The sequence below is a fragment of the Dendrobium catenatum genome, unplaced genomic scaffold (genome assembly GCF_001605985.2).
Source record: "Dendrobium catenatum unplaced genomic scaffold, ASM160598v2 fragScaff_scaffold_1116, whole genome shotgun sequence".
NCBI classification, from domain to species: Eukaryota; Viridiplantae; Streptophyta; class Magnoliopsida; order Asparagales; family Orchidaceae; genus Dendrobium; species Dendrobium catenatum.
In genome coordinates, this window is record NW_021319578.1 from 520174 (window position 1) to 543616 (window position 23443).

General features: G+C 35.3%; 1 protein-coding gene across 1 annotated transcript; it reads right to left on the bottom strand.

Annotated features, from left to right (window-relative positions):
* Window positions 1-6824: 6824 nt before the first annotated feature.
* LOC110116713 (serine/threonine-protein kinase PEPKR2) lies at window positions 6825-18828 on the bottom strand. The gene is made up of 3 exons (XM_020850412.2): window positions 17711-18828; window positions 7521-7817; window positions 6825-7439 (listed from the first exon to the last, which is right to left on the bottom strand). Exons 1-3 carry the CDS (start codon window positions 18435-18437, stop codon window positions 7150-7152), a joined length of 1314 nt encoding a protein of 437 aa, XP_020706071.1. The 5' UTR covers window positions 18438-18828; the 3' UTR covers window positions 6825-7149.
* Window positions 18829-23443: the final 4615 nt, after the last annotated feature.

Here is a 23443-nt window from a genome sequence, read left to right on the forward strand (position 1 = left end):
ATGTTTGACTAGAGAGGCTGTGGTTGAGGAGGAATTATTCTGTGGGGAGTCTGAACATAAAGAATCATTCAACATGAGAGTACGACGTCACCGTCGAACGCTATGTCAACCGTATCGTGTATTGTCTTGTCGAGACCATTGAACTGCAACGACCACGAATCCCGTGGTCCCTCATTGGACGCCCCGTGCCGCCTCCATCTCTGACTACCTTCCCAACAACGACGTTCCTCGGCTCGTCCTTCTTAGTGGTCACCTTATTTCTAGTGTGAAAGATCTTTCTCCGCTCAACCTAGATCCATAGAGAGAGTAGATCCTCAAGGTGAACATCTCATTATTAACTTTTGGATTTGTGTTATAAGCTTTTACATTACTTCGTCTTTGTGTTTGATTGTGAGTGTCTTGATTATTCTACACGATTATTTTCCTAAGCAAGTGGAAGACTACGAATTCCTGTAACTTACATTGAATTGACGCATAACTTTATAAAGGTTAAACTTCTATTAAATTATCTTGATAATCTTGTGTAACTCCAAGCATGTATCACATCAGAAAGTCCAATCAATCCAGTGTAATTCCTATATGACTTGAATATTACATTCTCTATATTTTAATCCTTACCTATAAATATGGGATTACAAATTATGCATTAATATTGATACTTCATGCAAAAATTATCTTGGTCGGGCACGAATCTCGATGCAAAAATCAAGTTGGAAACTTCAAAAATTAAATCCGGGAGCACTTGAACTTCGATTTCAGAAAACTTACAGTCAAACTGAGCGTCTCGGAAATACGAACCCAACGACACCAAATTTGTCTCAATCCAAGCCCAAATGAGTCCAAATCAAGGACCTAAAGCGTTGTTGGAAGGTTCAAACCACAATTTGAGTTACCAAACGGTCTCCGATTTTGGCGAGCTTATAGTAGAATCGAACGGCTCGACGAGACGAATCCAACGAGCCAAAGATCACATGATTTTGACATCACCAAGGCCTTCAAATGGCTAACAAACGGTGTATGATCAAAGGGTTCAACATCAACCGTCCATTCGACCACTCCCTATTCACACCTGATCTCACACATATTTACAAGTCATGCAACTCCAGAAAAATTATAAATAGAGCCCGCATTCTTCATAAGAGGGACTCAAGTGAAGAGAGAGAAGAAGAAAAAGGGGAAAGGGAGAATCCTCTCCTCCTCGACCACCGCCGGAGTTCGTCCTACCGCCCGAACACACCGGGATTCTGCGTGATATTCGGGAGAACGCAGGAATTCTGCCCAACTTCCACGTGATGCTGAAATTCTTCCCAATTTGCAACATAGTTCCCTCCTGACGCCGAAACTCCGCCCAAGTGAAGTCGGAGTTCTGCTCTGCCACCAACAGACGTCAGACTTCTACCCGACGTCGGACCTTCACTCTTCGCCAAGTTTCTACCCGACGCCGGACTTCTACCGGTTATCGGACTTCGCTGGACGTCTACGCGAAGATGGATTTCTTTCCATTGTTGGACTTTTACCTGACGCTGTCCTTCTGATCTTCGTCATCAGACTATAGTCTTTTCGACCTCCGTCGCCCGCCGACTACGGTCCTCCTGACTTATGTCGCTCACCGAATACAGTTCTTTCGACCTTTGTCGCCCATCGACTACGGTCCTCCTGACTTATGTCGTCCGCCGACTACAGTCTTTCCAACCTCTGTCGCCCGCCGAATATGGTCCTCCTGACTTACGTCGCCCGCCGACTACAGCCCTTCCGACCTCCGTCGCCATCCGACTACGGTCCTTCTGACTTACGTCGCCCACCGACTACAGTCTTTCCAACCTCCGTCGCCCGTCGACTACGGTCCTCCTGACTTATGTCATCCACCGACTACAATCTTTCCGACCTCTGTCACCCGTCGACTACGGTCCTCCTGACTTAAGTCGCCCGCCGACTACAGTCCTTCCGACCTCCGTCGCTAGCCGACTACAGTCCTCCTGACCTACGTTGCCCACCGACTACAAGCCCTCCGACCTCCGTCGCCCGCCGACTTCGGTCTTCTCGACTAAATGAACATGTCAATAGTGATTCTTTGTATTCATATCATGTAATGTACTATATAAAATGTACATCAAGCTAAGGCCTTCTCCCAAGGAAGGGCCTCATTTGTAATCGACTGCAATACTAGTGGATTCATTCAAACTGGGCTAGGCTCAGTGGTTTTTCCCCCTTTTCAGGAGTTTTCCACGTAAAAATCTTGGTGTCTCATAAATGTTAGACCCTCTCTCTTATCCGATTGCGTGCCAGATTTTCGTACAACGCTAAGACGATAAACTTTAGAATACTCCTGGACGCAACAAATATGAAAAATTTTGCGTATGAAAATCTATTATGTATATAATATTATATAATATTATACTCCTAGCTAGTCAAAATTATGTTGCTTCAATCCCTATAGAATTCCTATTATACTCTATTTTATTTGTTATTTTAAGGAATTCAATCATATCTTTTGCAAGCTACCTTGATTTTAAAAAATCAGTGAGAAAAGTTCTCTCTTCCTTCCATTTTATTTTGCAAGCTCAAATCGCATCTGGTCTTGATATCTACATCAGAGAACCTTGGATCTAACATACTGATTTGATAGATTTAGATCTGACTAAAAGGCAACATGAAGAATATATGCAGAGTTGGAATTTTAAGATCTCGTTAACTGTGAGATATATCTTTGAATTTATGAAAAAGATCTGTATAGTTAAACTCACATCTGGAAAGGCACTAATGATATTCAATACTGTCGGCAAGTTTTTTTGCTGTGAGAGCAGCAAATAAATTGAATCTGGACGAGCTTAAATTATATTCAGCTTACTTTATTAAATAAGCTCATATCTTTTTGCTTTAGTCATGGATGTTCTTACTACGGACTTGTAAGAAGATGTTCCCTGATGTATTCTTTTTGGTTACGATATTCTTCTTGTTGATAAGACTACAGAGAGAGTTGAAGGCAAATTTGAATTATGAAGGTCGACCGTAGAGTCTAAAAATAAATACATTGAGTGTAACTTTAGTAATAATAATTCTAGTGGGGGGTTTGTGACTTTGAGCGATTAAGTTATTAGTAAGAGTACACGTTTTAGATATCTTGGGTCTATCATTCAGAGTGATGGTGAAATAGATGGGGATATTATTAGTAGAATTCAAGTTGGATGCATGAAGTGGAGGAATGAATCGGGCTTGTTGTGTGATAGAAAAGTATCAATCAAACTTAAGGAAAAATTCTATAAGATGATGGTTAGACCTGTAATGCTTTATGGCGCAAAATTTTGGCCATTAAAAGAGAAGTATGATATTAAGTTAAGTGTTGCAGAGTTGAGGATGCTTGGGTGGATGAGTGGATTTATTCTCAAAGACAATATACAAATGAGCATAAAAGGTTGAAGTTGCTCCAATGAACAATTATTACGTCCTCTGACCGGACGTAGAGTTACGTTCGGCCGCCAATAACATGTAGCCACGTGCTCTTACTCTTTACCGCGCGACGACTTGACCCGGACCGGAACCCCGGTATGTTGGTTGCGTATTGCGAGGTATTACTCGGTATTTGCTCGGTATTGCTCGGTATTGCTAGGTATTGCTCGGCAATAATGAGAAATACCGCTATGTGAAAACCAATACCGAGCAAGACCTCGCAATACTGAGTTGTACCTAGAAAAACTCGGTACAACTCGGTATTCCTCGGTATTACTCGGTATTACTCGGTATTTGCTTGGTATTGCTCGGTATTGTTATGTATTGCTTGGAAATAACGAGAAATACCGCTCTTTGAAGAGCAATACCGAGGAATACCGAGTTTTTCTAGAAAAAACTCGGTACAACTCGGTATTCCTCGGTATTACTCAGTATTTTCTCAGTATTGCTCGGTATTTGCTCGGTATTGGTTATTGTCGAGCAAAATCGACCAATACCTAGCAATACCGGGCATACTTAGCAAAATCGAGAAATACTGAGCCAGCCTGGGTCCGTTCCTGGTCGGGTTGTCGGGGCGCACGGTAAATAATGAGAACGTTTGGCGCGATTCTACTGGCGGTCGAACGTAGAGCTACATCCTGTGACCGGACCAAATTAAAGTTCCTACTGGAGACCCAGTTAGGAGAGTAGATGTTTTAGATTTAACCTATATTTAGAAAGATAGAGATAGGCCTAAAAAGACTTTAGAAAATATCAGTAGATGAGAATTTGGCTTTTAATCGGACACAATGAAGAAAAAGAATTCATGTAGCCGACTCCACGTAATGCATAAAAATTTATTGATGTTGTTGTTGTTACTTTATTGAATAAATACATGAAAAAATTCCCTAGTCAGCTGATTGCTGATCCAGAAAGTCCAGATCCACCTGTAACGTACATAATAAGCTCTGTATTTGACTTGTTTAAGGCTTGTTCATGTATTGCATAACGTTTTGGCTTGTGGATCTTTGGTTTCTTTCGACTGTAAAGAGGAAGTTGGCATTGAGATAATACCCTAAATTGACCATCGCCATTTTCAATATATCAGAAAGAAAGAAATTACATGTTTAATCAGACAAGAAAAAAAAAAGAGGGTTATATGAAAATTGCTAATAGTTCAATCCAGAAACCCTCATAAGAGACAACTTTAAACTTGTTATATTTCTCTTTTAAATTTTATCACATAGTGATTGAATAATTTCAGTAAGGATTTAGTTCAAGTGAAGTGTATTAAAGATGAAGATCAAAAAATACTTTTATTAGAAGATGATATTCAACAAAGATGGATGAGATATTTTGCTAAACTTTTTAATGAAGATTGTAAAAATAAAATTGACTATAGTGACCTTAGCTCCCTAGATGAAAATAAAGATTTATGTTTTTATCGGCGTATTAGTAAAACTTTTTTGCTGGAGAGCAGCAAATAAATTGAATCTGGACGAGCTTAAATTATATTCAGCTTACTTTATTAAATAAGCTCATATCTTTTTGCTTTAGTCATGGATGTTCTTACCACAGACTTGCAAGAGGATGTTTCCTGGTGTATGATTTTTGCTTATAATATTCTTCTTGTTGATAAGACTATAGAGAGAGTTGAAGAAAATTTTGAATTATGAATGTCGGCCTTAGAATCTAAAGGTTTTCATTTGAGTAGATCTAAAAATAAATACATGGAGTGTAATTTTAGTAGTAATAGTTCTAGTGGGGGTGATGGTGAAATAGATGGGGATATTATTAGTAGAATTCAAGTTTGATGGATGAAGTGGAGGAATGCAACGGGCATGTTGTGTGATAGAAAAGTACCACTCAAATTTAAGGGGAAATTTTATAAGATGGTGGTTAGACCTACAATGCTTTATGGCGTAGGATTTTGGCCATTAAAAGAGAAGTATAATATTAAGTTAAGTGTTGCAGAGATGAGGATGCTCAGGTGGATGAGTGGATTTACTTTTAGAGATAGAATACGAAATAAACAAATACACGAAAAGGTTAGAGTAGCTCCAGTTGTAGATAAGATCATAGAGAGTCGTCTTAGATGGTTTATTCACATAAAACGGCCTATGTTAAGAAAGATAGAGGTAGGCTTAAAAAAACTTGGTTAGAAAATATTAGAAATGCCCTTTCTTTATTAGATCTAGATTAGAATTTGACTTTTAAGGCTTTTAGACATATTATTAGGTTCTTCAGATGGAGTGGCTTTGCATAACGTTTTGGCCTTTGGTTTTAACTTACCAGATCTTTCACTGTAGGACTTTTTCTTCTTGGTCGTTCACTATTTGGTTTTAGCATTGCAACACTATTTTCATTATATCAGAAAGAAAGAAATTACATGTTTAATCAAACAAGAAAAAAATAAAAACAAAAGGCTTATATAAAAATTGCTAATAATTCTCTCCAGAAACCCTCATAAGAGACAACTTTAAACTTATTAAATTTCTCTTTAAAATTTTATCACATAGTGATTGAATAATTTCAGTACTCATTCGTTATAATCTCATAAATTTGAAGATAATTATAATTTATCATTTTAAAATTGAGATAATTAAGCCCATATCATTTGAGATTATTCTTAGTTTCCTCTGAAGATCAAAATATCACATGTATGGTTATAATAAAGACAATAAAGCTAATAGATTTTTTTTAATTATAAAAATTCTTAATGAAAAAGTTGTTCAATTAAGCTTAATAATCATGAAGATTAAATTCTCCACTCTCAACAAAATATTCACTTATAACTCGCGCACACAAACGTTAAGCATTCATTGTCCCTTACAATTTACATTGTTCAATAAAATCCCAAACTATTATTTTAATATATTTAATTTACATCGCATCAAATAACTCATATTTTTGACATTTTAATTACTCTGCCATTTTTAAACAAATACATTTTACAAATGTTGATCTAAAAAGTCCCTAAACCAAAAAGCAAATACAGAACCCAATCATTAAAAAACCACAAAAAATGTAATACATGAACACATTTAGGGCATCTCCAACCGAACGCCACACGAGTGTATGGCGTCGTTCGGTCGCTCCAGCCGAACGCCAAATATTCCGCCATTTCATTGCAGGTGAACAGTGCGTCCTACGTTATTTTGCTCTCTCAACCAGAAAAACGCACCAAAGGGAGAAGGATCGTTACCTTATGCGTGCAGTTAACAAACCTTACAGTAAAATCATGTTATTATGACCAAGAAAACTTCAAATATTCTGCTCTAAAATTAGAAATCAAACTATCCAAAAAATAAAACATATAAGCATTACACAATGTAAAAAAAAAATCAATCAAATATAACTATAATTAGGGGACCCATATCAATGCAGGGCTTGCCAAATTGAGGCTAAAATAAACAACTTACGTTGTCAACTGAAAAGATAATTGGCTACAAAATAATAATCAGGAAGCAGCAGTACACAACCCCTTATTTACACAAATTTACATTGCTAGTTCGCTACGGTAGGTAGAGTAAAGCACTTCAGTTATGTTCAAGTGAAAAGATAATTGGCTGCAAATTAGAGTTAGAATATCATAAAATCAGAGAACCCAACCCAACCCAACCCCCCCTGTTGGATTCTAATAAGCTAGAAAGAAACTCTTATGTGGTCAATTCAATACTCACTCACAGTTGGAAGCTTCGATTACTATACACCAGTGACCGGTCAAAAGGCTGTACAGAGATTATTAGCCTTCATGTTAGATGAGCACTCCTGTGGAATTTGGCCGGCGGGCACGCAAAGCCGACTCCTCTTCGGCTCCGATATCCTCACCCTCGATATCGCCGCCGCGAGAGCATCGACAAAACCACCACATTCATCTTGCTCGTCGTCGGACCTCGGATCCGAATACCCGCAATCGATTCTGGGTGCCGCCGCACTCCTAATTCGGATTCTTGGGTTGCTTGTAATTAGCCTGGGAGGACACTCTGTGTAGAACAGAATCCAGGGATGTCCTGGTAAATAAAGGGGATCAGCATTTGTGAAGCAAGAAAAAATTAAAAAGATAAAATGGGATATGGGGAAGTAGCAAGTACTTAGAATTTCGTCTGCTACCAATCTTGAGGAAACATCTCTGGTGAGCATTCGACTTAATAGATCCCGTGCAAGAAGAGATACAGAGTCCCATATTTCACCGTGAAAATTCAGCTCCATCGTTTTAATGGACTCAAATATAGCTTCACGCGAGGTTCCCGGGAATGGAAGAGAACCGACTAAGAGGGCATGAAGAAGAACGCCTGCACCCCAAATGTCGACTTTCTCAGAATAGTGACCTGAAAGGACTTCGGGGGCAACATAGGCGGGACTTCCAGCAATTCCATACAGTCTCTGACCTGCATAAAATCCCATTGTTATATGAATAAGACTTCGGAGAGTTACACTACTATGCCAAAAAAATATATAACGCCATGCATTTTGGCTCCAGTGTTAGGCATTTAATATTTCATGCTAATATTTGAGTATTATTTATACAATCCTAGAACTTCTAAAAGGAAACATACAAAATCAAATGGGGGATTTACATACATAATATAAAATTCTTATGTATTTATACATCTAATACATAAATCTTTATATTTACTTATCTATAACTTTGGTATATAAATCACATCAAAGCATACGCATGAAAAAAGTATATTTTATTTTAAGCAATTTAATATTAGTGATATTTTTTATGAGATTTAGAGATTTTAGCATCATATAAGTAAATATAAAAACTTCCGTTTGTAGATGAATAAAAATTTTGAGGAATGTACGGGAGACCTGAAAAGACTTAGAAAATATTACAAATGACTTTTCTTTTTTAGATTTAGATGAGAATTTGACTCTTAACATAACACAATAGAGAAAAATATTTCATGTAGCCGACCCCACGGTGGGATAAAGGTTTGTTATTATTGTTGTTGTTGTAATCATGGAAATATACCTTCAACTTATATTACACTTTCATCTTAATCATTTTAAACATCATTTAATGGCAAAGAGAAAAATTAGGAAAGGATCTTACTATTAACTTAGCTGAAATAAGAAAAAAAATTACATTTCCAATATTGCAAATGCTTTTTTGATGAATTTGATTTATTAAAGTAATGAATTACAATTATTACTAACAACAACAACAACAATAACAAGCCTTTATCCCATGACATGGGATCAGCTACATGAATCCTACAATTGTTACTAACACAAATAAATTTGAAATCATTAAAGATCCTAAAATCAAAGACCTAATAAGAAGAAAGAGATGACATCTAACCAAAGTCTAACATTTAAGCAAGCTTTCAACATGTATTAGACTTCAAATGTAAATACTTAAATTTCTTATGTCGAAGAAAGTCACTAGGTATTCTAGTTGTGCATCATTCCATCAAAACAAGCAAGTTCAATCTATTTCACCTACCTCATCCAAGGGCATTAACACTACGGTTAATAAGCACAAGGAGAAAACAACTTGCTTTGCTTTTGGATCTAAGCTTTATGCAAAAGCATCATTTCAATATCTTCAATTTGGTCAGCATGACAATGAATGCATTAGTAAGAATTTGCAGGTATTTGTGGGGGAGATAAAAAGTGAAATCAAAGATTTTGATGCTGTTCATGAGTTAAACGAAGAAATTAGTGATTCTAAGGGTGTAAGTGAGTCAAACTGGCTTGTAAACAAGCTCGCGAGTCGAGCATATCAAACAACGAGCTCGATTCGAGCTCATAATAGACTTTGTATATTATAGAAACTCCATTTCAAGCTCGGCAATATACCCAACTCATTAGCTCATGAGCTTGCTCAATTAATAAGAAAAAATTAAAAAATAAAAATAAAATCAACCGCTATTCAATAACCCTAGGAGGCCGGATGTAAAAAAACAAAAAACAAAAAATGACAAAAAATTATTTTCCAGCCCCCGCTCCCACACCCCCTTCTTGTTGTCCGCTCCCACTCAAGCATTAGAAAAAAAAAATTACAAAAAAATATTTTCCAGCTCCCTCTCTCAACTTGACGCTCTTCGCGCCTGCTCACGCTCACGCATTAGTCCCACACCGTGCAGGACAGTATTATTTTGCTCTATAAAACGAAAAAAATTGGAATATCAGCCAAACCTCCGGAAGCGGGAAGTTGGAGGCGGAAGCGGTTTCGCTTGCTATTCACGATATGCAATTTTAGGTATTTTATTTTGTTTAAACAAGTCAAACAAACGACCAGGTTAAACGAGCTAAACAACCAGATCATTAACGAGCAGCTCGAACGACTTGTTAATGAGCGCTCATTAAGAGGCTCGATAAGTTGAAATAATCGAGCTCAAATATGAATGTGAACTGAGCTCGAGCAGGGGTTTTTTAAACGAGCTCAAGCTTGAATAAAGACTAAAAAGCTCATTTCTTATAGAGTCGACCTCGAACAGGGTCCTGGAATATGAGCTTGAGCTTTAACATGTTGAAGCTCGGCTCAACTCGATTCGTTTACAATCCTAAATATATTTAATAGAAATATTCAGATTATCACATGGAGTTTGTTATTATGCATGGCCTTCATTATTGAAGACATTGCCTATAATCTAAAGAGTTTGTATTGAACTCCAATCATTAAGCTTTAAAATATTTGGGTCTAAAAAAAGCACATAAACATGTCATATATAAAGGGTTATCTCTCCATGTCAAGTGTTGTATTCTACCTCAATCTCTAGCAAGGCTTTTAAGCTTTGTTTCCATGCATGGATGAGAAACTTGCAGCAACTGCCTCTTCCATCCACCCATCCATCTATGTTTTCCATTCAATTATAGATTTTTGTTAAAATATGAACAAATTTCATTGGAATTTGCATTGCCAGCTTCCAAAGAGATATAGGTGGGAACTATAATGCACAACCACTGACACGACAACAAGGATAGGACACGAATACCTCTTTGAGTAGTAGTGTGGGTGCACCATAGGGTGGGAGACTTCCTATTCCCACACATAAGTACAATAAGCCTGTTAGGTTTCCCAGTTATTGTGTAATTATTAAGCGAACCAAGATTTAAAAAAGGTTTCTGTTTCAGGACCTGTACTACTACGCAGTTTTCATGCAATTGAAAAATGTGCACAGTTGAAAATCGAAACATGAACCTAAATAGTTGAGATAAAGCTAATGCATGGCCATGAAAAACAAGATGCCACATGATTTGATAGAAATAAGCAAACAGAAGATTCCTGGCATCATCAAACAAAAAACCATCGTCACCATTTTCTGTTCACAACTGCAATATAAGAAAAAAAGTGCAATAGTTTTTTTTAATGTCATAAAGTAAGATTTCGGTGCACAACAGTGATCACACTAAAAAAATATTTAAAAAAACCTTTATATAATTGGAAAATTAGAATGGCAAGCAAAACTGGCAGTAAATCTTAAAATTAAACACTAAAAGCTCAACCAATAATGAACAAAGGAACCTGTACAGCCACTGAGAAGAATATAAGTCGCACCTTATTCCGCATTCATTCTTATAATTCTCGACTATCACAGCCACTTCATATTCAATTCAACCCAATCTTAATGCCACAAAAGCATTTCTAAACCTGGAATTACTCTGCTGGATGCATAAGCAGCACATTCATCCAATAAATGCCCAAAATTGCCAAATAACTATTGACCAAAAAAACTAGATTATCCTTAAGACCACCCAGTCGCACAGGCAAAAGTTATATGGCACATGGCAATAGGTACAAAGCAATTGTAGTTAGGAGAAAGCAATGTGGATAAAGTAACAGAGGCCATACTGTTTCATGTCCTGGCGACACCCCTCTCTCCCTTTAATCTCTTCCCTTTTTCTTCACCCATTGGTTCGTCTTGGATATAGATGCCTCTGACTCCTGCTGGAGGGCTTCCATTTTCAGGAGGGCTTCCATTTTCCTTCCCATCCCCCTCTCTACGATGACTTCTCCCCTATCCCCAACATAAACAAGTCCCTTCAGTCCAGTTCAATACCTCTCACTCTCTTTTAGATTTATTAAAAATTTTAGAATCATCATCGCTTAATTGCATACATCCTTCAAATTTTTAAATTTGCATGGACAACTAATGCAGCCAAAGCCTTTGACTGCATTAAAAGTCATGACCTTTTCACCTGTCATTTGATTGCTTGATTTTATCAAGCCTTTTAAAGTCTTTTCTGATGCCTTTGGATTAGCATAAGTGGAGTGCTCAATCAAAATAATCATCCCGTTATTACTTTAGTGAAATATTAAAGAGACGAAGCAAAACTACTTATGATAAAGAATTTTATGACATTATATAATCCTTTAAACACTAGAGACACTACTATTACACAAAAAATGTGTCCTATATTTTCACCATCATGCCCTTAAGTGTATTAACACCCAAAAAAACTTAACAATAGATAGACCAAATATGTTGAATTTCTTCAAAACCATTCTTTCATTTGAAGTTTTGAACACACAACAGATACGAAGAAAAAAGCTATTGATGCTTTATCTCGAGTCAACTTAGTCATCTCCTCTTTAGAATCACAATTTTTTTTTACTTCTCAAGAATAAAAAATGATTATATTGTCTAACCTGATTTTCATCTTCTTAAATGAACAGGATAAACCTCTTACTCCGACCAACCTCATTTATGTTCGTTATAGCTATTTTTATTGAGAAAATAAGTTTTGTATCCCTAGATCATCTCTTTGAGATTTTCTAATCACTAAGCTTCATTTTCATCTACTTTATAGCTATTTTTATTGAGAAGCTTTGTATCCCATATCATCTCTTTGAGATTTTCTAATCACTAGGCTTCATTTTAAAGGGTGTATCAGGATACTTCGAAAAGGATAAAACCATTAAATTGGTAGAATCAAGACTTTTTTAACCTCCCTAAAAAGAGAGTAAATCTTAACATGACACAATGGAGAAAAAGGATTCATTTAGCCGACCCCACATAGTGGGATAAAGGCCCGTTGTTGTTGTTGTCGTCTACTAAAAAGAGATAGTGAATCCATCATTATCCATCGTCTTACTTGTAAACTAATAGAAATAACTAAGCAAAACATTAATAAGTACATTGCTCTCCCGATCCCCTATAGATTTTAGGAAGATCTTTCCATGGATTTTATTTTAAGATTGTCAAGAATTTTGTGTGGACATGATAATAATTTAATGGTTATTAATAATTTCTCAAAAATAACACACTTTTTATCAAGTTCAAAAATTAATACCGTCTACAATATAATCAACCTTTTTTCAAAGAAAATATTAGATTACAGGGATTATCATCAATTATAGTTTCAAACAGGGAAGTCAGATTTATTGTATATTTTTTATAACTAGTTAGAATAAAATTAAAATTATGATAACTAGTTAGAATATAATTAAAATTATGAGAACTAGTTAAAATATAATTAAAATTTTAATCTACATTTCAAGCCCCAATCAGACAATCAAATAACAATTGTTAATAAATCCTTAGATAGCTTACTAAGGTAGTTAAGAATAATAGCGATTGAGACTTGCATCAACCTACTTCTAAGTTTGCATATTACAGCATTATTTCTAACACATCTCAAAAAATATATTTCAAAGTTTTTTATCGTAATGACCCAAAGAAACTAATTAATATAACAAATATTCCCCATCATTCAGTTTTAGATCTTACATTCACATTTTCACAAATTTTTTATGATCTACATAAACAAGTAAAACAACAAATCTAATTGATTAATAATAAATATACAATTGTAGTAAATTTTAAATGTTCTTCTAAGGAATGTAAGGAAATGATCATCTCTTAATTTAAATTTTCCCCAAGCGTTATCCCATCCAATATACTAAGCTCAATAATTGAACTTGTGGCCCATCCAAAATTATTAAGAATTTTAGATCAAATGTTTTATCTTCTTGAATTCCCTCCTAACGTGCACATAAATTCTATTTTTAATATTAATGATATACTATCTTATCAGGGAATATTCTTAAGTCTCAAGATTTGTAAGATAATCCGATTGCATGAGACATAAGTCTAATTGTGCGAGTTTCTAATAAACCACAGCTCTTGCATATTGATAGCATCATTTCAAAGAACACTCACTATCAACATGCACATCACCTAAATTCTTGGTCAGATAAAAAATAATTACTTTCTAAGGACACTTAAATGACCAAAGAAAATTTGGATAAACCTGCCTTAGATCTTGTTGATGAGTACATGGACTTTAACTTGCAGAGTTGAGTTATTTGAGGTCTGATGAAGTTAATGCAACATCAATGATTCAATATAAAGATCAATAAGAAGGCCAAAAAGCAAGGCACTACATAAAAATTTGGATTAATCATCATGCAAAGCTCACGACCCATAATCTCTCTAAAATCATTGAAAAGTAAATAAGAAGCTCAATTTAAAGCCCTTAATAGGTAGGTCAGACATACAAGTCAAGAAAGCAAAAAATCTATAATAATTGTTTATTTCAAAACCACTAGACTTGCCTTCTTTGGCCAATCAAAATTTTCATGCCATTTAAAGTTTTAAATTTTATTTTATTTCACGTATTTTCTTTCGTTTTGTATTAGGACAAATCATCAATCAAATATAATAGTACTTATTAGCTCCCAAGGATTTACAAATTTATTTAGGTTTGGAATAGACCTATAAAGAATATATTGCTTTGTACTATTGAATTCATTAAATAAAAATTACCTTTTACTTTTGCAAACTTAGTGTAAAAAGCTTGATAGCTGATCCCCTAGAGATTTTGAGTTCTTAATGATATTTTCCCACCCTTATTCCTCTTTCCCAACAAAATTCTTATCTCCTCTACATAACCACAATCCTAACTTTACTCAACCCCAAAATACATTCAATATTTTAAAATTCTCCTACATATTCCCTCATATCACTCATAACCTCCCACGGTCTCAATGCCCCATTAAAGAAGCAATTTTCCATGATCAACAACCAGATTGAAAAATTCACAACTCCTTAACCATTGATTAAAAGTCCATAAAAATATCAAAACTAATTCCTTAATATCTCAAACCTTTAATCCAAAGTTATTCACTTGTTTTCTCTAAGAAAAACTTTTCCTTTGACAGCCTAGAAGTTTCAACACCAAATATATATAAACCCTAAATACTATTTTCACCACCACCCACATAACCCTCCACCCCACCATAAGAGGATACCAATCAAATTGCTATCTTCATCATAAAAATCTTATAGAGCATGCATCATCAACTCTATAGGATTGCCTTTCCACATTCAGTAACCTTATGGGATATACGTTAATTCTAATATGATGATAATTTATTTTGCAGAATTTGTAAAAAAATAATATTCCTTTGTGATATCCTTAGTAATTTGTATTAATCATCGCTATTTACCAATGAAATATCTAGGCCTTCCCTCAGCCTGGCAGAATCTTAGCTAAGGATTGTCAAACCTTTGTATGATATACTTAATAAAAGGTTGGATGGATTCAAACCAAAAAAAAATTATATATGGCTGATTGTTTTCAATCTATTAGATCCTCTGTTCAAAAAAATTTATCCTACTGCTGCAGATCTTTGTCTTTGCCTACATACTTTTTGAAGGTTACTACTCTAGCAACTATATTTTTATAAGATGAGGAAGCACCTAAAAAGTTTCACATTATATATTGGCATCAACCAACTTTGCCTAATGTGAAAGGGAGAAAAAGTTTCCCATCTCTTAGTATATCCTTAACACTATTTGTAATATGAAAGTTATTTAAAAGTTGTTTGTTATATACGTTCTATTCCCAATCTCTCTGCAAATGGAAAAATAGTTGATATTATCTCAAATGGAGTTTGATCACTTTTCAACATTCCTACTCTAATTGCTTCCAATAACATTGAGCTATTTGGTTGGAAGTTAAATGAGTGTAAAGTCAAGTAAATGCATGGATTTTAACTTTTTAGATGTTTGGTTTGACTCAAAGTAAAGTAAAATAAAATATCAATGTATACCAAACTCCCCGCCTTAACTCATTCTCCGTGTAAAGTAAATCGCCCGATTCGAGTGAAAAAAGGAAATCACGAGTGCGGGCTAGAGAAAGAAGTTTGTTTCACGCCAGCATTTCTTCCTCCATTGTCGCAGGTATAGAATCATCTTACTAAAATTTTCTTTATTTTTATGTCCTAATCTGTGATCAAAAAACGGATATTTGTGTTTATTTGTTGAAGCTTGGTCCATAAGAGCTTATGCTTTATTTTGATGTGCTTAATCTATTTTATGAGTTCTTAGAGTGTAAATATGTATCTTCTTGGATGGATATTGCTTGATTCTTTATGATACCATGTCTTTGAGTAGATTGGGATGCATGGATTTCAATTTTGTCTTTTTACCATTCATCTTGCCTAGATCATGTTCCCAAGCTATAGGAATTATCAAATTGTCCATTATTTTCAAATATATTGAATTTCCTTTACTCTGCATACACTCAACGTCTCAACCAAACAAAAAAATAAACAGTTCCCCTACCTTTAGATTACAGACAACCAAACAACATCAAAGGATTTACTTTACATTGTATTTACTTTATGGCCAACCAAATAGACCCTAAATCTATCACTATTCAGCCTAATAAGGATAAGTTTCTCTAGAATGGGAATGAAATCTTCACATTGTTGAAAGTCCAAACATCCATTTATTAACATTCTTTATTCTTAATGGACAAAATTTATGTTGCGTAAAGGGTTACCTCTCAGAACCTCTATCAAACATGAATTACTTGCCTTAATGGACTAAAATGAATAACATCTTAGGCATAATGATTATTATCAACTAAACTTATGCTCATTGTTCTATGCATAATATAATTCATTTCCACCTTCTCTTTGGATCTCCTTATTCAATGTGGTTGGTTAAAACTCTCTTAGATGGTTATGATTATTTTTTTTTCTTTTTAAAATCTCATTACAAACATCAAAATTCATCTCCTCATGGGCACTACATGGTAAGAGATCTCTATTTTTTGATTGTAAGTGTGTTGGTACGTAATATTTAGCTTTAGGGGAATAGCAAAATTCTTAAGACCAAAGCTCATAGTCATGCTAAATTGCTACATAGAATTAAATTCAGGTTGCTCAAAAGATTAAAAGATGGAGGTGGAAAAATAATAGACATATAATGTTTGTGAACCCCTTCAATTTTGGATGAGAAACTAACTAGTCAGATTACTTGCATCGAAGCTAGATATCCACCTCTGAATAATTTTTTGTTGTTGTGAGGTTTTGTGTTTCTCTAGAATGGTTATCTTTCTTGCTTTGATTTGAGTATATGGTTGGAACATTATGAAATGCTGAGTTTTGTGATATCCACTTCTTATGGGGATTTTGGATGTTTGTGTGATTTTTTTTGGAAGGCTTTTGTTTCACCATTAGTTTGATGTTTCTGGTTGAAACATGCTGGAATACTTACTAGGTGGATCCAACTAATATGATTTTGTTTCTACTTAAATATATACTTCACATCAGTGGATACTTTTAGTCAGTCTGAATCTCTTGCTAAGAAAGCTCCATATTTTGATTGTAAGTGTGTTGGCTAATAATATTTAGCTTGAAAGGAATAGCAAAATTCATAAGACCAAAGCTAAAAATCTTGCTAGCCTGCTACATAGAATTAAATTTAACACTGCTAAAAAGATCAAAAGGTGGAAGATTGTCATGAAAACAAAATTGGATTTAAGCATCATCTGCACGTGTCATTGATTGACCTGAAATAAATAGATATAACATTGTTCTAACAACCCTAAAGAAAGATGTCTGGATGATCATTATTCATGAGGGCGCGACAATGAAAACTGAATATAGGCATGAATCACAAGCATATAGGTGAAAATAAATGAATATAACACAATTTTTTTACATAGGATTACAATAAATTTACAAGCCCCAAAGCAAACACAAGAATTCTTGGAAAGGTTCTTTAAAATACAAATCAACCCATTCTGACATCATTATTGTGATTAAGTGCGATTCAGTCTACATCTAAGATTTGTCCAACCCTGTCTATTGGATGAATAATTCAGACTAACAAGGCATGCTAAAACTCCCATAGAGGATACATTAGCATTAACTGGAACAAATTTACCATGTGGCCTCACCAAATTCATTAAAAAGAACAAAATTAGACCATAAGAGGATAAAGGACCTTATTATCATAAATCATCACAGAAGCAATGACACCCAGGAAAGCTATAAGATGAAATATAAAAGCATTTAAAAAAAATTTACCGTTTGCAACTCTCACCGCCAATCCAAAATCTGCAAGCTTCATCTTCCCTGACACTGTTAGAAGAATATTTTCTGGCTTAATATCCCTATGCACAACTCCCATGTCATGACAATATTTGATGACAAAGGCCAGATCCCTGAGCAAATTTGCAGCCCTCTGCTCCGAATACCTCCCTTCCTTAACCATTTGGTCCAGCAACCGTCCTCCCGAGCAAAGTTCCATCACCAAATGCACACATTCAGAATCATCAAAAACAGCCTTCAGTGTTACCACATTAGGGTGGCCCGATATATGCTGCATGATCTCCACCTCCCTGTGAACAGTTTCCTCGCCATTCTTGGGAAGCGTCTTGCAGGCAAATTGCTCCCCACTGACCCTGCTCCTACACAATCGCACAGATCCAAACCTCCCTTGCCCGATCTCCCGGTCAAGAATGTACTCCTGCTCCAGCTTTTTCTTACGTCCGATCCGAGTGACCGATTCGATGCAGCCAAGCTTCCGCTTAATCCCACGGCAAGGAGACGCCGATGCCGACCTACCAGATGGAGGCGCCGTCATCACGACGCCGGGGGCAGCACCGCCATCTCGAGGCCCCAACTTAGCCGGCCGCGATCCCTCCATACACTTTTTCTTGCATTGCCTATCGTTATCACCGCCATCCGAAAGGTGCGATCCTAGGATAAAAGAAGATTTGGTCCCTTTTCTCTTCCTCCTCACAGCCTCCATTGCTATACCGAAAAGCAAAAACTCCAAACTACCAACAGAATTGCACGATTCTTCAAAAGATACGAGGGAATCATGGATAATACAAGGGGAAAAAGAAAAAGATGGCCGGAGGACGCCTGTTCCTCTTCTTCCTGTTCATAAGGCCGGAGATCGGAGAACCTATCGACCCTCCACTTCCGGAAGGAAAACGCAAGATGCAATATCGACGGTTAGATCTCAGAAAACACAAAGAACGCTAACAACACAGGATTCGCCGGCAATCATTCGTAAAGAACCGAAACCCTAACCCCGCCACGGATGGCGTACAAGGCGTCGATTCCCCGATGAGATCGGAGTCCGCGGCCAGTACAAACTCTTAGCGACGAGAGACAGTCCTCGCTCCAAAAGGAAAGGTCATGAAAACTCGCGGTGGGGACCTACGGCAATTTATATCGCTTCTAACAAAAAGTGGGACCTACCATGTACCGATGGTTCTTTTATGTGGTGCAAATGTAGGTGGCGCGTAAGATTAGTATTGAGCTGTGAGATACTAAGATATGAATCGACACCTTCCAACATAAGTTTATATGAATCGGACGGTTAGGAAAAAGCCACGTGCTTGTTTTTAAAGGTTGTACTTGTGAATCATTCAAGGTAAAACTCCCTAAATAATCGCCGTCCATTATATTTAGGATCCGAGTTAATTGTATGATTGACGGTGATCCATCAATTTGAATGGGTAGAATTCCAAATAGATTTGGTCAATAGCTTTGAAAATTTACCAATTATTTTTAATTATCAGTATTTTTAAAATTTGAAAATTATAAAGATTAATGACTCAAATATTTCTATATCATGAATGATTTTTAACAAATTATCAGTACTTCGCAAATGGAATTTAACCTTTTTTTTTTTCTTATAAGGAATTCATTTTAAAGTAATTAAAATTCATTCATAATGTGTTAGCAATAATTTGTAATTTTTTATCAATTAAATTTCTTTTGTGTGCACATTACAGAAAATTAGGAGTTGATATTTGATGCTTTTTTACATGCCAAATGCTATATGCAATCAAAATATGGGGATTTTGTATATAGCATTCAAAATTATTTCATTTTCATGATATTCATAAAAACTAATGAATATTATTATTTATAAAAAATATTGCTTCTTTAAGAGCATAGATGAAACCCTCGATGATAAATAAAAAGCCGTGACATGCGTATTGGCGAAAGGTGACAAAGTTTGTGACGGGATCTTGTAAGGAGTTGTAGTGACAATTGCTCAGGTGAAGGGCAAAAGGGTCTTGAAGAGATCTCACAGATAAGCTTTAGATATGACACATGTTGGTTCAGCATTTGGATTGACCTGTTCTAACTTGATTGGAAAAAGCTACAAGAAAATGATTTTTTAGCCGCTTTGGGTTATTTTTAACCGTCGGCCTAGTTCAGACAGCTGTTTGAATCGAGGTAGGTCGCATTACACATATCTCAATTTTTAAATATGAAGTTTTTATCTAATGTTTTTTATCAAATTTTTGTTCCCGTTAGCGAAAAATGCGGATAACTTTGCAATGGCAAAACTTTCACAACATAATTTTTATATGTTTAGATATAGATTACAAATGTTTTGATTCTTTTCTAAAATTTTTATAATTTTGGGTTTTAAAATTTGTGCCGTTTTTATTCAATAGAAATTCATCTAGACTCTAAAAAAATAGTGAAGTGGTAAGATAAAAGTCTTAAAATAATATTTTACACAATTCATGATAATTTGGTTATTTTTTGGAAATATGCATGTGTTTGCCTGTGAGATTTTTTGCTGCCTACCGTTAGAGAAAATTATGCAATTTTGACACATGCGCAATTACTTTTTAACTACTATAACATGATGAAAAATGTGCATATGTGATTAAATAATATATGTTGGGAGTTATAAGAGACCATAATTTTTTAGATTTGTTTGTGTCAAGGAATATTCTAGAGCCTATAAAGTATGTTCTGATGCCTAAAAGTCATAGTACGATGTCTACGGATATATTATAGTACTATAAGCATAAAGAGGAGTCATAAGAAGCCAGAATTCTTTGAGATTCTATATGGGTCCGGGGAATATGATATAAACTGCTCTATGATTTAAATTATAATTTATTCATTTGCTTTGTATTATTTTTTATAATTGGATAATGCTATGCTCGTATTATATTTTTCAATACATTAATTTATTAGATTGCATTTAACTAATCTTAAACATTAAGCCAAATATTTAATAATTTTTTTAAAAAATCAAGATCGATTTGTGTTGCTTGATAAATTTTTGTAGCTCACTGTAAATTTGCTTCTGATTTTCAAGCTCTATGGAATAGAAGGGGAGCTTGTAGATTAGAAGTTCAAGACTAATCAAAGTTTATAGGTATTTTCCTATTTTAATTTTTATGCTATAAAATCATAAATAGTGACCACAAATCCAAATAACCAAGAGTAAAGTCATATAGCAATAATGAATCAATAATATGCATTTCAATAATCATACTAAATAAGTAATAAGTTCTGATTTAATTGGTATTTTTTTCATATCATATCACTGTTTGTAAATTATTGGCTTAGTAAATAAAGCCTTCACTCTTTGTCTGTTGGCACAACAATAATTCATTATAACTCCAAATCATTGTATTGTTGTATCATATATTATAAAATTAAGTATTTAAAGAAATGCTCGTCAACCCACAATCCTATGCAGGTCAAACAATCTCCAACCAACGACTTAACTAGTTTTTACTTATCATTTATGCACAAACATTACTATCTTATTACTATAATATTAATAGTGATGTATCATCAAAAAATTATCTTGATCATGCACGAATCTCGATGCAAAATCAAGCCGAAAACTTCAGAAATTAAATTCGGGATCACTTGAACTCTTATTTCAGTGAACTTATAGTCAAACCGAGCGTCTCGAAAATACGAACTCAACGACACCAAAATCGACTCAATCCGAGCCCAAATGAGTCCAAATCAAGCACCTGAAGCGCTATAGGAAATATTAAACCACAATTGAGTTACTAAATGGTTTTCAAATATGACGTTCTTATAGTCGAATTGTGTGTCTCGACGAGACGAATCCAACGAGCCCAAGATTGTCGAATTCTGACATCAATAAGACCTTCAAATGTCTGACGAACGGTACACAATCAAGAGATTCAATATCGGTCGTCCATCCAACCACTCCCTATTTACCCCTGATCTCTCACATACTTACAAGCCATGCTAGTCCAAATATCTATAAATAGACCCCTCATTTCTCATGAGAGGGAACCCAAGCAAGAAAAGAAGCAAGAGGAGGAGAAGACAAGAATATGAGGGAAGAAACTCCTCATCGACCACCGCCGGAGTTCTACCCAACGTCAAAGTGACTTCGGAATTCCGTCCGACCTCCAAGTGACGCTAGAATTCCACCCGACTTCCAAATGATGCTAAAATTCCTCCCGACTTCTAAATGACGCCGAAATTCCGCTTGACCTCCAAGTGACGTCGGAGTTTCACCCGAACTCCAAGTGACTCTAGAGTTTCGCCTGAATATCATCTAACACCAGAGTTTTTCCCAGCCACCGATTGAATTCGGACTTCTACCCAACAACGGATCTCTGCACATCGCCAGATTTCTACCTGACATCAAACTTATGCCCGTGGTCGGACTTTCGTCGGATAACTATCCAATGTGAAATTTATATCCATAGCTGGATTTCTACCCGACGCCGCCCTTCTGATCTCTGTCGTCAGAAAATAGTCCTTCTGACCTCCGTCGCCAGACAACGGTCCTTCTGACTTATGTCGCCTGCCAACTACAATCCTTCTGACCTCTGTCGCCCGCCGACTACGATTCTTCTGACTTATGACGCCCACCGACTAATGTCCCTCTGACCTCCATCGCTTGTTGACTAAGTTCCTTCAAACTTACGTCGCCCACCGACTACAGTCCTTCTGACCTCCGTGGTCCGCCGACTACGGTCCTTCTAACTTACGTCGCCCACCGACTACAGTCCTTCCGACCAAAGTAACACATCAACAATGATTCTTTGTATTCTCATCATTTAATGTACTTTATAAGATGTATATCACGCTAAGGTCATCCCCCAAGAAGATTTGTAATCAACTACAATACTAGTGGATTCATTCAAACTGTGCTAGACCCTGTGATTTTTTCCCCTTTTTCAGGGGTTTTCCACGTAAAAATCTTGGTGTCTCATAAATGCTACATCCTCTCTCTTATCTGATTGCATGTTGGATTGTCGTACATCACTAAGATGCTAAACTTTATATTTCTCTACCGCCGTGAATACTCCATGACGTAACAAATAGTGACCAACTATTACCTCAAATACATACATTCATTCATAATGCATTGCAATAAATAAAGTATAATTTGGCTTAATTCAGAAAGTACTAAAATGTCATGATGTCAGGCAACATAAAACCTAATTGAGCATAAATATACATTTTTAATAATTAACCAAATTACCAGAGATCACATATAACAACATTTTGAAGTTTTAATTGAACTAAAGTACTATTTTTAGATGTCAAAATAAAATTTTAAATTGATAAAAAATTATTCATTTTTCAAAATCACACGACAAAAATTCTTAGATAAGTATTCAACATATTCATAATATCAAATTCTATAATATATAAAAAGTTACCCTAAAAAAGTTAATCAAAGCAAATTTATTCTTGTTTTTTTGTAATAAAAATATAAATTTGGACGAAAAATTATAAAATTATTGAAAAAAAAAGATAATGATTCCTTACAATTAGACGAATAAATCTTCTAACAGAGTCGATTGACGAAAATCACTCCACTGGCTTCAAATCTTAACTTTTTTTTTTCCTTCTCTCTTATTTCTTTTTTTTTTCTGGTACTCTGTACAATTTAGCGAATGAATGGAGAGGACAAAAGGATTTTAAATTGATTTCGATTAATGAAGAAATATATTTATTAAAAAAATAATATTATATTATATAATT

What these genes read in the sequence shown, in the direction of transcription:
- LOC110116713 (XM_020850412.2), bottom strand. Translation starts at nt 18,437, where the DNA reads ATGGAGGCTGTGAGGAGGAAGAGAAAAGGGACCAAATCTTCTTTTATC. An exon ending in GGCGGTGAGAGTTGCAAACG is followed by an intron (nt 7,818 to 17,710) that starts GTAAATTTTTTT and finishes GATTTTATGCAG; the next exon opens with GTCAGAGACTGTATGGAATT. An exon ending in GGTAGCAGACGAAATTCTAA is followed by an intron (nt 7,440 to 7,520) that starts GTACTTGCTACT and finishes TTTATTTACCAG; the next exon opens with GACATCCCTGGATTCTGTTC.